At 29.9% G+C, this 15,456-nt stretch overlaps 1 protein-coding gene across 1 annotated transcript in view; it reads right to left on the reverse strand.

The window, feature by feature from the left end:
* Positions 1-2,774: 2,774 nt before the first annotated feature.
* Positions 2,775-15,456, reverse strand: part of LOC136976425 (fatty acyl-CoA reductase 1-like) — a 38,773-nt gene continuing 26,091 nt past the window's right edge. Inside the window, exons 4-13 of the mRNA XM_067271729.1 lie at positions 14,903-15,078; positions 11,952-12,024; positions 11,427-11,533; positions 10,309-10,486; positions 8,740-8,784; positions 8,532-8,650; positions 5,771-6,010; positions 5,004-5,133; positions 3,803-3,930; positions 2,775-3,049 (exon numbers count right to left, since the gene is read on the reverse strand). Coding sequence (XP_067127830.1) covers positions 2,890-3,049; positions 3,803-3,930; positions 5,004-5,133; positions 5,771-6,010; positions 8,532-8,650; positions 8,740-8,784; positions 10,309-10,486; positions 11,427-11,533; positions 11,952-12,024; positions 14,903-15,078 — 1,356 coding nt within the window. The 3' untranslated portion in view covers positions 2,775-2,889. The remainder of the gene's footprint in view (positions 3,050-3,802; positions 3,931-5,003; positions 5,134-5,770; positions 6,011-8,531; positions 8,651-8,739; positions 8,785-10,308; positions 10,487-11,426; positions 11,534-11,951; positions 12,025-14,902; positions 15,079-15,456) is intronic.

Genomic DNA, 15,456 nt, shown 5'->3' on the forward strand with positions numbered 1-15,456 from the left:
TTTTACCTTAAACTAGCAAATAGATATTGCTTGGAAAGTGAATTAATCCATTCCCAGATACTATTACTTATAATGGGAAAAATTGATTTGGAGTTCAAACAGCCTTCTGGAATGAATTAAATTCAAAGTACAAGACACCACTGTATCTTTTTTCAATATTATCAATTCAAAGTTCTTGCTGATAACTGCACCTTTCTGTACAATAATGATAATACTTAATAAGTTACTGATTTGTAAAAATGATTAAGTATTCTGTTAAAGAAACAAAATATACAAACAAATGCAATTTTTTAACAAAAAATTTTGAAATGAAGTAAATTATAGAATTCTATTACTATAAATGCATAATTAAAGATGCTATATGTGAATCATATCTGCAAATATATATATATTGATAACTGAAAATTTTCTTATCTGATACATAAAATTATTATATTGTTCAGCCTACAGGCATCAAGAATAGGTTTGTCTTTGTAGATGGATTTAAGACTAATGGTAAGGGGAGGCATTTGTCCTCCCCGAAAATGCCTCAAAAATTTGTAATATGATCACTTTTGAATTTGGCACCTTTCATTTTGTATGAAGATAAATAATAAATGCAATTATTGGAGTAGCTGCTATCATATTGAATGTATATGTGAAATGTTATCTTAGGATTAATATGTGTATGATTGCGTAATATTTAATTTGAATATTTATTGTATTGTGTTGTGTTGTGTATGTGCATGTTAGGATTGAAGGCTATGTAGACAAAACATTTTAGAGGAAATGGCTAAGGTGATGTATGCACCTATATAATTAGGAAAATTTAGATACAAATTGTTTTTATTTACAGTCTTGACAGTATTGTCCTGTAACCTTTAAAGTCAAAGATGAATTCCAGATATGCCATTCTCCTAATATTTGGTATATAGCATACTTCCTCCAAATATTAAAAAATATATGACATATTTGAAGCTGTAAAATAGAATTCCGATTTTAGAATATTATGAAAGTGAAATGAGAATCACAATTCTTAACCAGTTAAATTCTATAATAGAATGAAATGTTATATTATGAATGTCTTGACAGAATACTTGTTTCCAGAATTTATCATGGAAAGAGTTGAGAATATTATATTAATATGTGAAGTTATATGCCAAAATAAACACTTGTGATAAATGTACAAAACAATAATTTTATTCGACTAGAAAAATTATTTTAAAACATTCCCAAACGTTGTTTTATTAATTTGTCTTTTTTTTTAGCTGTTCAGCAGATTTTTGTATTATTTTTTATATTTTATTGAAAATGTAAAAGAAATTGATGTTCTTTAAGTAACACATTCCTAGCATTGAAAATAAAAATGTAAATAATTATATGATCTTTGTAATGATTCAATTTATCTAAATCTTTATCCTCCCTTAGAATTTCAATTTTTTTTTGTCACACTAGAACATAATATTTTTAAAACATCTGAAATGAAATGCTCTTTTTAACTTCATCAAAGACATTTGTTGTTCTAACTGCTTTTAAATATTTGAATGCCTCAAAATATTATGGATTTCAGTGGGAAAAACTAAGTATGGTATTAAGTGTTACTGGATTTTATATGATGATTTTTCAAACTGTTTATAACAGTTGAATATTCACACTCTTACTGCTGAAATATTTTATCAATCAACAAAGGATACTATTACATCAGATTTTAATATGTTTAGTCCATTAGTCCAAATTATATATTATGTTTGGCTAATTAATTATGAAGATCATTTTCTGATCTATCATTTGTTTAAGCATTATAAGCCAAGACCAACATATGTAATTATATTTGATGATGATGATAATTCACAAAATGGCTGGCATATTTCATATTCATAAAATCAATGTTTTAATCTGATTTTATCCTTCTGAAAGGTTTTAAAATGGGTCAAAAACTCACTTCTGGAAGGCTAATATAAACAATTTTAACTTACTAGTCAAAGGTCAAATAAAAGTATTAAATATCAGCAAAAATATATTTCATTACCTGCAATAAACGAGCAATAATAATATAGTAAAATATCTGGTATTCTTATTAAATGCAATTTTAAACAAACACAAAACTGAAAATATATTTATTATTAGTGTTTTTTATTTTGTTACTTGCGATTAATAAATTTATACAATATTACATTATAACAAATATACAATGACAAAACAAAAGTCTTTCTTCATCTTCTATTCATTTTATAGCAATATTAATAATAATATAACAATTATTTAGTTGAAATATGAACACAGTACTTGCCATACAAAATGTCTATTGTTTTATTTTTAGAAACTAAGAAATGTAGAAGAGCCATAAATGTGTAATGTAATCAATGAATTTTTTAACTGTGTACTGTTGCAAAATATTTTTCTGTACTTTTGATAATTTCATACCTGCTAATTGAATGGCAACCTGCTTCCTTCCAGGTTACTTAGTAATTATTTAACCTTAAAGCCCGATAAAGAATCTGGCTGTTCATTTGTTGAATTGTAGATTAGCAATTTAAAAACCATTTGAGCATAAATATTTTAAATATTCAGAATTTTTTTTTGCAGTTTGTTCTTTGTATCATCTATCATTAATCTTTTTCAATTGATATTTATTTTGGCAATAAATTTTAAAATTTGTGGCACACTCATGAAGTCCAGGCTTTTCATAGTATTTAACAAAGATAAGAATTAAGTTTTATTTCAGTTTTTTACAACTAATTACTGAAAATATTTATAAGTAATGATGAAGTAGACTTTTGTTTTGTCTTGTCAGCTTAGTTTTATATATATATATATAAATATATACAAAAATATACATAACTTCACACAGGTATTAAGTTTTTTGTAGAGAGATGAATGATGATACAAGCTTTTCAATCTTCAGTGGTGTTAGCTGGGTGTGAATTTTTGTAATAGTTCTCCATAAAATCTTGCACATAATGAGATTAGAGACCACCATATATGATGCATGTAATGTGATTGAGTCATTACTATTCTGAGTAATGATATTGCTATACTCAACCTGAGAACTTTTCCCAAATAGTATAATCTATAAAAGTTTCAAGAAAGTAATTTATGTATGTTGTAAATAATGATTTTTATCATCATCATACTTTACTAATATCACAAATGTAATTTAATTAAATGAATATAATTTTCTGAATCTTAAGTTTAGAAGAATTTTGTATTAAAGTTTAATCACTTATTAAGCCATCCATTAAACAACAATTTAAGATTGATAGGACAATATGGAAATTGTTTGAAATAATAAACTAATAATGAAGATAAATTTAAAATATTGTATTCAAGTGTGTGATAATATCTATAGAAAAACTTACCTTTTCTTATATTTATCTAAATATTTTTATTTTATAGCAGAGAGTAGATTACTAAGAGTAGGTTACTAAGTCTTCTTTATTAAGAAAATAAAACAATATACAATATGTTCTATCAATCTATCATAGTGCAACTTATTATATTAGCCTAATTCTTATACTTTTGTTAATCTAGTTTTTAGATTATTTGTAGTTTATTTGCATGTAAATATTTTTTAACTACTATGAATAGTCAAATTTAATTCTATTACTAAAAGCATATCGTTTTAAATTGACTGAAAATTACTTCATAATGTAATAATATCATTAAACTCTATTGCTAGATAATTGAAAATTTAATTTAGTTGATAAAATGGGTATTTTTCATTTCTTTAATATTGATCTTTATATACTTTTGAATCGTAAAAATTAATTTTCATTTAAGACATTCGGTTATTAAGAATATGTATTAATGAATTTCACATTACCTTGTAAGCTTTTTTCTGGCAGCAGGTAATGTTGCATCATCCTCACGTAAAATAAATCTTCTAAGTCCTCTGACGTAATTTTCTAAATAGACTGACATGTTAATGTTGCGTAAATCAAAATTGAATGTCTGTAGGAAAATAAATAGAGTTTTCATTAAAATTAAAAATAAAATTACAGTTAATTCAAAAACTGATATTAATTAAGCAATTAAGATAAGAGTAATACATAGGACATGTGACATTATGAATTCTCTTATGACAAATTGTCATATGTCACTTTCACTCTTATTACAATTTATCAGATGCAGAAATCAATTAATTAGCAATCAAATTGGATCATTGCTGTAGAGAATTTTCCATTCATTCATTCTTTGAAGACAAGCAAATGAATCAGCAGATTAAAGAAAGATAATAAAATTGAAGTAATTTATTATTCTTTCTTACATAATTTATTATACAGTCACAAAAGCAGAGAGTGTAAAGTGAGCATCTACTTTGTGTAATTATGTGCTTATAGAAGAAATTAGATTTGAATTTAATTTATTACAATAATAACTATCATGTTTGTCTTATTGAAAAGATTAAACATTTTTATTTTTAATAAAAATAAAATACCATAAAATAAATGTCAGAATTAATTGAAGTCTGATAAATGCCATGCAGGTCTCTTATAATTTAATTCTATAAGAAAGCATATAATTTAGTTAAATATACTATTAAAAGTTGATTTTGTATGGTATATGGTCTGTAGTAGATTCATAAAAACCAAAAATGAGGATCTAACTCAAAATTTGAAAATATTTGGTTAATTAGTAAGAACCTTTTATTTATACGTGTATGACAATTGTATTGGGGACAGTCCAATAAACCATATTTGCCACCATAGATGTTTTAAAAACAATGTTTTGAAATTCAAACAAGCAAATTTTAATTTCTGGGTTGATTAATGGGAGAGCATAAGCTCTTGTAGTTTCTCCTTGGATCCACTTCTGAATATGATTAATGACAAAATGTAAAATTTAAAAAGACTTGAATATCAATGTATGTTGATACTAAAGTTTTGTTATTAAGATCATAAGATACTAAACAGAATGTGTCTTAATATATATTAAGACACATTCCATATCAATACAAATATATTTAAAATTTACTTTATAATTCTACTGACTTTGTGGAAGGAATTTTAAGTGAATTTTCTTACTTTCTTATCATTTCCCTGAAGTTCATCCCTAAGTTCTGATAGATTATCGTTATAAAATGTCCATTCATTTGTTGTAAAATACTGAAGAATGCTCATAGCTCTTAGCATTCTTTTGTATAACTCGACAAACCTAAAATAAAATTGATAAAATTTAAAATATAATTTGCAAATTTTTTATAAATTAAGTTTTAGCATACTACTAATATGTCATTATATATTATGCTAGAGTTACACAATGTTATTTTAACATATCTTTAAAGATTAAATAATTATTAATCATCCTAGAATGGTAAATAGTATATTTAACAGAACTGCATTGATATAGTTCATTTCATTTAAATCAAGATTTTATATTAGGAAATTATATTATATTTTGTCTAATTCAGTGTTGTGTTTTCTCAATCCATATTCCATGGAACACGTAAACTTGCTGCTGGTGTTACACATACACAAAATTAAGTTTTTATTGCAAATTTATTCCAATGTACTCCAACATATTACTTTATTCATAAACAATTCTGTGTTTACTATTCTATTTGAAACAATAAAGTTTATTTGCTTCATTGTTTTGCAAGAACAATAAACATGGAACTATTTATGGATCTTTGAATATATTGAGACTAATGCTCTATGTAATGAAAAGTATATATACGGATGGTGTTCCACAACCTCAGAAAAGATGAGAACCACTGGTCTAATTAAATGAAAGAATATTCAAAAATATGTTTTTATTCCAAATAACTTCTATACTATTTCTATTTTTATACCTTGGCTTGTTACCAGTGAGTTTTGCTACTAAATCCAATATAACCGCGGGTAGGCCATGCTCGACTTTCAGGCATATCTGATTTACGAAATGATTCGACTTGAAGCTTCCTCCCGGATAACGATAGACTTCCATGCTTGGATACTTCAGAACTAATGGATAAATATGCTGCTCCAGCATTCCCCAAGTGAATTTTATGTGATTGTCAGAAGTACAATTGTACACCATTGTACTTCTCGATCTAAAAGAATTTGAGTTTTATAAATATTTAATGCTTATAAAAAATTTAAAATTATAAATCATTTGCCTAAAGCAAATTCTTTTGAAATATTAGATTAAATATTGATAATAAAATTACAGGTAATTAATTATGGATTATTTACACATTAATTTGAGTTAGAATAATGATAAATATTTATTTTAATCTATACCAATAATTAAAACTATAAAATAATTATAAATATTTTCAGATTTTTTCCATGCAATTATAAAGTTATAGTGAAATTTTCTGTTTACAATGAAATAAATATAAAGTTAGATAAAATAATATGCTAAAATCTCTTGAATATTTGCTGATCTACATTAACAAAAGAATTTTTATATTATTGAATAATGGCTTAATATGAATGAAAATCCTTAATTTTATATTTTGAAGTGAAGTAGAAATGGCATTGATGAAGGTATTCACATTATTACAGTAAAACCTTGTTTAGGGGTAAAAAATAGTCCTGACTTCAAGTCAGAGTTTAAAGTTATAAAGTTTAATGCCCAATCTTCTCAAATTTTTCTGTGGCTGTAAATTTCCTGTTATCAAGCCATTTCTCAAGAATCTGTTCACAGCATGATTACAAAATTTTAAGATAGAAGAGCATATTAAGCTGTCAACTAGACCAGGCAAAAGCTTATCATTTCTTGGAAAATAATTTGGAATTGGTTAAATAATAGGCTACCCTACTTTATACAGTTAACAGTGCTTTTGAGGGCATTGTTAAGGTGCCCACTTGTGTCCCAATCAAAATGCCAGTAACATACTGTATCAGTAAAAGGATGTTGTTGTGAGGTGGTTGTAATGGCATAGTGTGTTCAACATACTATGTTTATCTTAATCATCTGTACTCATACAGAATAAGAGAAAACAAAGATCACAAACACATCAAAGGGCAGAGGATACATGGGAAAATAGGTCCAAGTTAAACGTACGAACAGTTTTGACTTAACAAGACTATATTGTATGGAAAACTCTATGTTCTGTGCATAGGACTTGTAGACAACTTCATTTAACTTGATTTAGTGAGGTTTTATGGCATATTCAGGGGCATCATAGCTTATTGATCCCATACAACATTAATTTTATAGGCCAATGATCAATTTGCCAATGATATTGCTGTGAGATTGGTCTACCAATAATTTTTGGATTACAGAGACTAATATCGTAATAATTTTATAGGCATTTTTTAAAATAAAAATCCTGGTTATTAAATAACATATTTATGTTAGTTAACCTCTGTCTTATTTACATAATTTTTTTAAGAAGAAAAATTGCCAAACTTTACAAAATACAGGCCCTAAGTTGTGATCTCATAGGTGTCGCAGCAAGATGATTTATTCAAATATAATTAAAGATAATAGAATCTGCCTAATAAAGTCCACACACTGTTTCTAATATGCATTATAATAATAAAAAATATGACAGAACTGAAGTAATGGAGTCTTTTAAAGTGGGATTTATTTTTAAAGCTTTTTGAAACCAAACTACCAACATGCCAGATTAATCATTCGAATGTCAGTAGATCTCAAAAAAGCATTTATCAACAGGGTTATTCACAAGTAAAATTACAGTTAAAGTAACATGGTAAAAATGTTTAATTTGTGTACAATTTCTCAAACTGTTGTGACAACATGCTTACCTAATCCAGATTAGATTGAAAAGCTAACGAGAAGTGTATTGTTCTTAAACTTTAAAATTGCTTGCTTAAGATGTAGAATATAACCAAATAACAGTGTATTGTGTACTTCCTGCTATATTTCCAAGTACTATCAGAGGTTTGCATATTGCATTGAAAACCAAGAAGCTTTATGACCACAAATTGTAAAATGATGTGACTGTAAAACATAGATTTGCTTTAAACAATAAATTTTGTGTTTGGGAAAGGTGTATGACATTTCCTATTCGTGATATGAGCAGAGAAGCAGATGAGATCATCATTTCTGGGACAATTCCAACTATACCCCTTAATGGTCATCCTCCAGTTAATCATTGTAAAACTAGCTGGATAAACATCAGACCTGCCTGGATCTTGACAGGCAGAGAAAGCTGCCACTGAGATTAAATCCAGGGTTATTTGCTTAATAGTCCAGTGCCACACCACTAGAGCATTGTTACCATACCACTAGAGCCATACCATTAGAGCATTGAAGGATTTGTTATAGATTTTTACTGTTTGTAACAGTTTACATCTATAAACATTAATTTAAAATTATATATTAATTTCAGTATCAATAAGCTGTAAACAAACAATTGTCAAAATAGTTAATGTCAATAACTAATAATATATGATATACATTCATTTTGTTTCTGTTTCTCAAAACAGAATGAAGAAAATAATCAGGTGGTATGAATTAAAAATATACAGAAAAATTAATTAAATTGACTTTCAGTATTCTAATTTTGTTAAAGAAGAAGCTTTAAAAAAAATATGGTGATTTGCAAACTGCTGTGTAGTCTGATTTGAAATCACATAACCAAAACATCGACCACTCACTTCTTTGTTCCTGTCCGCCAGGACACCGTGATCATCGCATTAGACACTATGTCGACTGGCACGATATCCACCGTGGTATCTCGATAAACCAGCATCGTCCTTAAAAATCCTTTTCCTGTCTAAAGCATGTAAATATTAAATGTATATGCAACAGTTGCTAAATAATTATGTATAATGAATAATTTTTAATTATATATTCAATACTTACAGCAACAATAAAAGCAGAAGGTCCATTAAGATTGTCTATCCAACCCTAGTAAATAATTCATTTATTTACTTACTTTTATAATAACAACATTTATATTATTAAAAATTAAAATGTTGATAATGCAATAAAGTATTGTTTAATTTAATATTTAATTTTTTACAGTAGTTTACGAGACTTATTTAGCCGAAAAACTTTCAAATAATAGAGGTTTTATTTATATTACAATATACTTAAATTAAATTTAAATCAAATTGATGTAAAGAGAAGGTTTATGCCATTCTGTAATAGGTCCAATAAGAAGCAATACATTTCTCAAAATAAATATACAACAAATGCTAGATGGAAGAGTACTAATTGAAATATTAAATAATTTGGCTCTTACCAGTAGATTACTACTAATATGTAAGTAGAATACAAGCAACATAAATGAAAAACAAAACTAGAAGATACAGAATAAAGTACAATTTAAGAGTGACCAGTTTAATGTGTACAACTTTGAAATGATTTGGAAAGAATAATAAAAAGATGATTTGGAAAAAACAGAGGACATTAAAACAAGGGTAGTAGGCAGAAAGAGATGAAGAGGTCAAATTAGAAAAAGGCTGAAAAGGGTGGAAGGATTTGAATAAGTGAACCCAGCAAAATGTTGGAACAGGAAGATGATGGCAAGGACGATTACTTTGAATAGTGTTTCATATTTCTGACAACAGGATCGTAATTTGCTAGATAGAAAACTGAAGTATAATGCATGCTTCAATTTCCTGTCTAACAAATTGATCATATCCATGGTATTATGAAATTTTATTCAAAGATGCATTATTTTTATCACAACGAAAAGTTGCACAATTAAAAAAGAACAATGAAAAATTTGTAGTGAGAAACAATTTAGATTAGAACTATCAGATAACCTGATTTTCTTGAAAGGATCAAAAACAGGGACACACTTTGTTTCTAAATTTTTTTTATTTTGAGTGCTCCAAATATCAAGAAAAGTTTACATAATAATTTCATGCAACAGAGAGAAAAATCTCAAAAGTTAATATCATAAATCTTCCTTAAGAAAAAGTTTTTCAATCTGAAAAGTGAAGAAATTAAAACTTCTTTATTATAACTGCACATAGTTACAGTATGTGCAGTATTTATGTACATACATCTACCTACGTTTAACACATGTTTACATTACTTTTTACGTTATTTTCATTTCTTGTTTCAGACAAATCTCTCTCTCTATACATTGATCGGAGTCATACTACATTAACAAAGAAAGACACTGTTTTTAATTATTTATATTCATCCACTTATCAGTTAGTGATATTTAATGATCTGCAGTAATGGCTTTTATATCATTTCGTATTTTGAATTTAAATTAATAATATACACTATTTAACAAATTCTTCTTCAAAGGTAATTTTTTTGATAAAATATATTAATATACATTTACAAAAAATCTATACGTAAAGGAAATTTGGGTTTTAATTCCAAACATTAACACAAATATCTTATGGTAAAGCCCTGCCAATTTTAGTTGTCTACATTCTAATAAATAATGATAATAATAATAATACATACAGGAATTGGCTCTTGCCACGTTGCCGAAACGATAGAAGGTCGAACAATTGCTATGGGTAGATTTTCTCCTTGTTCTAGTAAAAGGTTTTCTGCCAGAGCTTTAGTGTAATGATATGTTGTTGGTCTACCGTTCAGTAATTTCGGCACTATACAGTCTAATAAATCTTCATCCATCCATCTAAATAAATACAAAATACATTAAACACAATTGCATTCAAATAGAATCGTTCAGAAACAAAAAGTCAAATTGGTCCATCTCGTGATTCATATAAACCCATTCAAATTGCTCTCATTTTTTGAATTTATGGATCGATTCATAGTTCTCCTTACAAGGTTTCATTGACCAATAATAGGCACAATAAATGGCTTTGACAATCCATTAGAAAGCTGGAGTCGACCATCTTCGAGAGCTATGGGTTTCAATGGACTTAATGTAAAGGATAATCTTGCCAAAGTGATGGAGCCATGCAACAGTTGAGACTAGTATAACACTCCGGGCACCAAGTACGGTTATCATCACAAAGGGCATGCAGATTGGCGCAAAATTATGGTTACGATGACTCAGAACTACGAAGAGTTTTGGATATATTTTAAGTATTTAATTCCGGCTGTTACAAAGCAGGCAAGGCTCAGATAGGCATGTTACAGCTGATCGTATACTGTGGTCGATTGTAACACTTCACTGCATCGCATTTCAACAAAAATTCCGTAAATAAAAAATTAGTTTTACGTGGAAATTTTGAAATGCACGAAACTGGAAGGCTTACTTTTTAAACGTGTATGTGTCTCATTTGATTTCGTGTGTTGGTGCTTATAAAAATTGTTTACAATTGTTCTCAGTCTCTCCTACCATACACGAGAGTTGCCAAATTCAACATAAGCGAATCTATCCATTATTTTTTGTTCTGCATCTCTAAATTGCTTTCAATTTAGATTTGACTTGTACGTGACTACAGTACACAAAATCGATAAGCATATACACTATTCTTTATAAAAAACTAGACACACATAATTCAACACACATGGAAACATGATTACAATAGTAAGACTTGAAAATAGAGAGACAATAGAGAACTGGCTTAATTAAAAATTCAATTGACGTTTTAAAGAATACTTACTGAGAAGCTTCGATGACTTGTTGAGCAGTTAGTTGCTCCGAGTAAACAATTTCGTCGATTTCTTTGCGATTACAAAAGCTGTAGGCCGTCGAAACGTGTATTAATGCCTAATAATGAAAATATATACGATTAATATAATTGTTTCAACACTCATTTGTGATCTATCCAGTTTGTGAGCTCTAGGCATTTGTTAATGAGACTGATGGGATAAGGCAAAGGAAGAGGACTTTCTGTGGGAAACTGGTCCTTATTTAGGTGTTACACACGTGAAGAAAACACACATTTATCAAATATAACAACAGTAATTTAGACTTCCATTAATTAGTTCCTATTATAACGTGTGAAATATTCTATCCTCAATACAGAAACGCAAATTATTAATTTTACAAAATACATCAGTTCATACACATTTGCCTATGCCTCTTGTATGATAAACCATTTATAATGTAATATTATGTAATAATTTAAATAATTTTTAAGAGTTACTTTCTATCCATAAAGTATATTTTTATGGCAACTACATACCTTCAACTCCTTCATGTTTTTACAAATTTCCATTACTTTTTTCGTTCCTATTATATTGATATTAACAGCTCGTCTGAAAAATAGTGTTTATATAATAAAATATATTTTTATAACATAAAATGTATTAAAAAGCAAAAATTGCAAATTTTATGAAATTCTATCCAATCGCGAGTAAAATTACAAAACATCACAAATCTTTTAAAACCATTATAAAATTCCGATGAAATTCACAAATAATAGAACAATGAATTCGATGAAATTATTCCACGCGTGGGAAGTTCTGAAATGTTAATTTGCAGTTCTGACTTTGCAGTGCAAGTTTTCGAGATTGAAAACAAGAAGCTGCGAAAGAAAGATGCACTAGATAACTGAAGTGACAAAGAAATTTAAAAATTTCACATCACATCTCACAGAAATATTTAAAAATTCCACCAGCATTCTATACGTTTTTCAAGTGATGTCATTAATAATTTAAGAGCTCGTTACTCTGCGTGAATCCGCGGAACGAACGTAATCTTGAAAATATTTACAATAATTCCAAATCTGTGTAAGTCAGTACAAACATTTAATATTTTAACTTTACTTACACTTCAGTATTCAAATCAAGTAGTCATAAAATTTTATATCACAGGTAGGCTCTAATTTTACCAATTCACAAAACTGTTTTATATCATTTTAAATGGTATAAGTACTGTACATGAGGATTCGTAGTTCAAAATTATTCATATGTATCTTCAAAATGATTCAAAAGTCAGAGACAACTTAAAATTCGCAATTCTAAACACGTGGGTTTTCACGAAGATACTCAGTGAATGGTACGGATTTTCTTTAAGTCAAATGCAACTTTTTAGTTAAAATTTCTGCCAATGGTGGCGCCCTTACAAAATGTGAGGCCGTTCCGATGTCATAGAAACTAATAAAAATTGTGTTGTGTAGAGGCAAAGAGAGTCGTAAAGGGAACTTCTTAAGCTTATTTCATTAAATCCCTAGATATAGAAAGTATGGCAAAATCAACGACGTCTGCTAGAAAAACCGCCATTTTGGACGAAAGTGTTCACAATTTTTCCTTCTCTGCTCAATTCTGCTACCTCGAGAATTTGATGAATCAATTTGCCCTTATCTCTTCGCTAAAGTATCCAAAGGCACAGTACTACCGAATACCTCGTAAGAATACGAGATATGATTTTACTGTATACAGAATGTCCGTGTTACAATACAAAGATGTAAACGATCGAATGGCACAGGGCATTCAGTGTCACTGTTTCGCCGGTCTCTGATATTGCCAAGTTAGAACACATGGTGCTGCTGATACGCATCATATACCAACACTCCTTCAATTAATATGGGACCAAGAAGCTGTTCACCCCAAATTCCTTACCGGAATTTTGAGGGTTTTTTTTAACTCTTCGCCCTGTGGGCACTAAGAGGGCTTGCTAAAACGAGCCCATTATGGGCTCGGCCAGGCCCACAATGGGGCGGCCGGGTGGTGAGGGACGGGGCCAGACTTATCCGGACGGACCATCCCCCGAAAAATTCCTGGGGATTTTTCGATCCGTCCGAATTCGATCCCGGGTCCTCCAGAGTGGTAGGCTGCCACCTTGACCGTTCGGTCATTCGGCTGGCCGTTTGAGGTAAAATGCACTTGGTGTCGCGTGCATAGTGGAGGACCGCCCTCCTCAGTGGTGCACATTGTGGTGGTTACACACTCCATTTCGGAAAAACGGTGCTTCGTCGGTCCATAAATGTGCTAAAAGAGTTGTGGTTCGTCGCGCTGGAAATTTAACATCGTGTTGCACCACTCAAATTGCCGTGTGGCATTTTCTGCACGTGGTGGTTGCAGATAGCAGAGGGATGGGCGCATGTCGTGGCGACGTAATATTTGTCCGTTGTATTTGTGTCCACTGCGATCCACAACCCAACCAATGCTGTAAAGATTTTTCCTGTAAAGTGGGCACCGTGTATACCAGTTATAAAGAAATTTTGATCCAAAATGGCTAATTTCGGTTCTTGTCCAATCGTATTTCACAATTGTATCGGTAAAGCAGGAGGAAAAAGATCACGCTATTTTCTGTATCTAGAGGTTAGCGTTTTATTACACATGAGCACCACCAATGTCAAAAAACTGTGTAAAACTTGGGTAAAATGCTTGTACTTCAAAACATTAGCGAGGTTGCGACCGAAGTTTTCGTCTCTAAAAAGTGAACGTCGAACGTCGCTTAGCGGCGCCCGACGTTCGACGTTCACGTTTTAGAAATGAAAACTTCGGCCGCGAGGTTGCCTTGCTATTTGAGTATTCATGCACAATTCTCACGTAGCTAAAAAGTTTTGCAGGCGTTTTAGATTGTTAAGAAAAGGCAACGCAACACATGGGCAATCTGCCGAAGTGGTGGTGTTTCCATGGAGAAGTTTCGTGAAACTGGCTCCTATTTAGGTGTTACACGTGAAGAAATCCGAAAAACTTCACCTGGCTATCCGATCGGACAGGTGCGGACCCACGTGTTCGGAGGTTTCATCTACTCGGCCACTAGTGGGCGCCTGGTTACCAATGTCCACCAGTGGATCACCCTGTATTTGTTGCAATGTCGCTGGTCGATCATTATGCTAACAAACAATATTAACGCTTTATGCAATGACCTAAACGTGGTGGTCAGAGCAAAGGATTTAAATTTTAAATCCTTTGAAATTGGAGAAAATATTTAAATTTAAATTGAAGCATTTTCCGCACTGTTTATTTTATACGAAACTTTAACTCAATTTTTACATAACACTTATTTTTCTTGTTTCTTTCTGATCTTAATTTTACACACGAGCTACTTTATTTTGCGCTACGCTCGATGCAGCATGAAATATTTTATATTTCCGATTTCCGCGAAATTTGTACGAAAAGGTCATTAATTGAATACATTTATTCGAAATCGAATTATTTAATTATTGTGAAAAATTTGACTTACTTTAACGGTTCGTCAAATCTCACTGTTGCAGCGCAATGAAATACAATGGATACATTTGCCAATAATGTCGACATATCGTGGTTGCTGATACCCAAATTTGGTAAGGTGATGTCTCCATTAATGGGTACGACTTTATTTAAGATTTCGGGATTTTGTTTCTTAATTTTGTCAAAAATCTGCAAATATTAAAGAAAATATAAATGTATTTCATAAAAATTAAATGTGATTATATTATAGAATATGCAAATCAACTCTGTTGAACTCGTCACAGAAAATACTTCGAAACATGTTTACAATTACCATAAATTAACACCAGAAATGAAATTTCATATAACAGTCTACAAGTGGGCTTGTGTGATGCAATCTACGGATATTTTTTTTTTTTTTTTCATTTTTGGGTATTTTCGCCCTCTAGCACTAAGAGGATCTTTCCTCCGTACCCATCGTGAATTCGGCCAGACCCATAATGGGATGATCGGGTGATAAGAGACTATCCATGGAATGGTATTTTGTCTCAAATGATAAAGACATTACATAACTAACAGTGTGCAATT

This window comes from Centruroides vittatus, unplaced genomic scaffold (genome assembly GCF_030686945.1).
Source record: "Centruroides vittatus isolate TY-2023 unplaced genomic scaffold, ASM3068694v2 contig_10, whole genome shotgun sequence".
NCBI lineage: Eukaryota > Metazoa > Arthropoda > Arachnida > Scorpiones > Buthidae > Centruroides > Centruroides vittatus.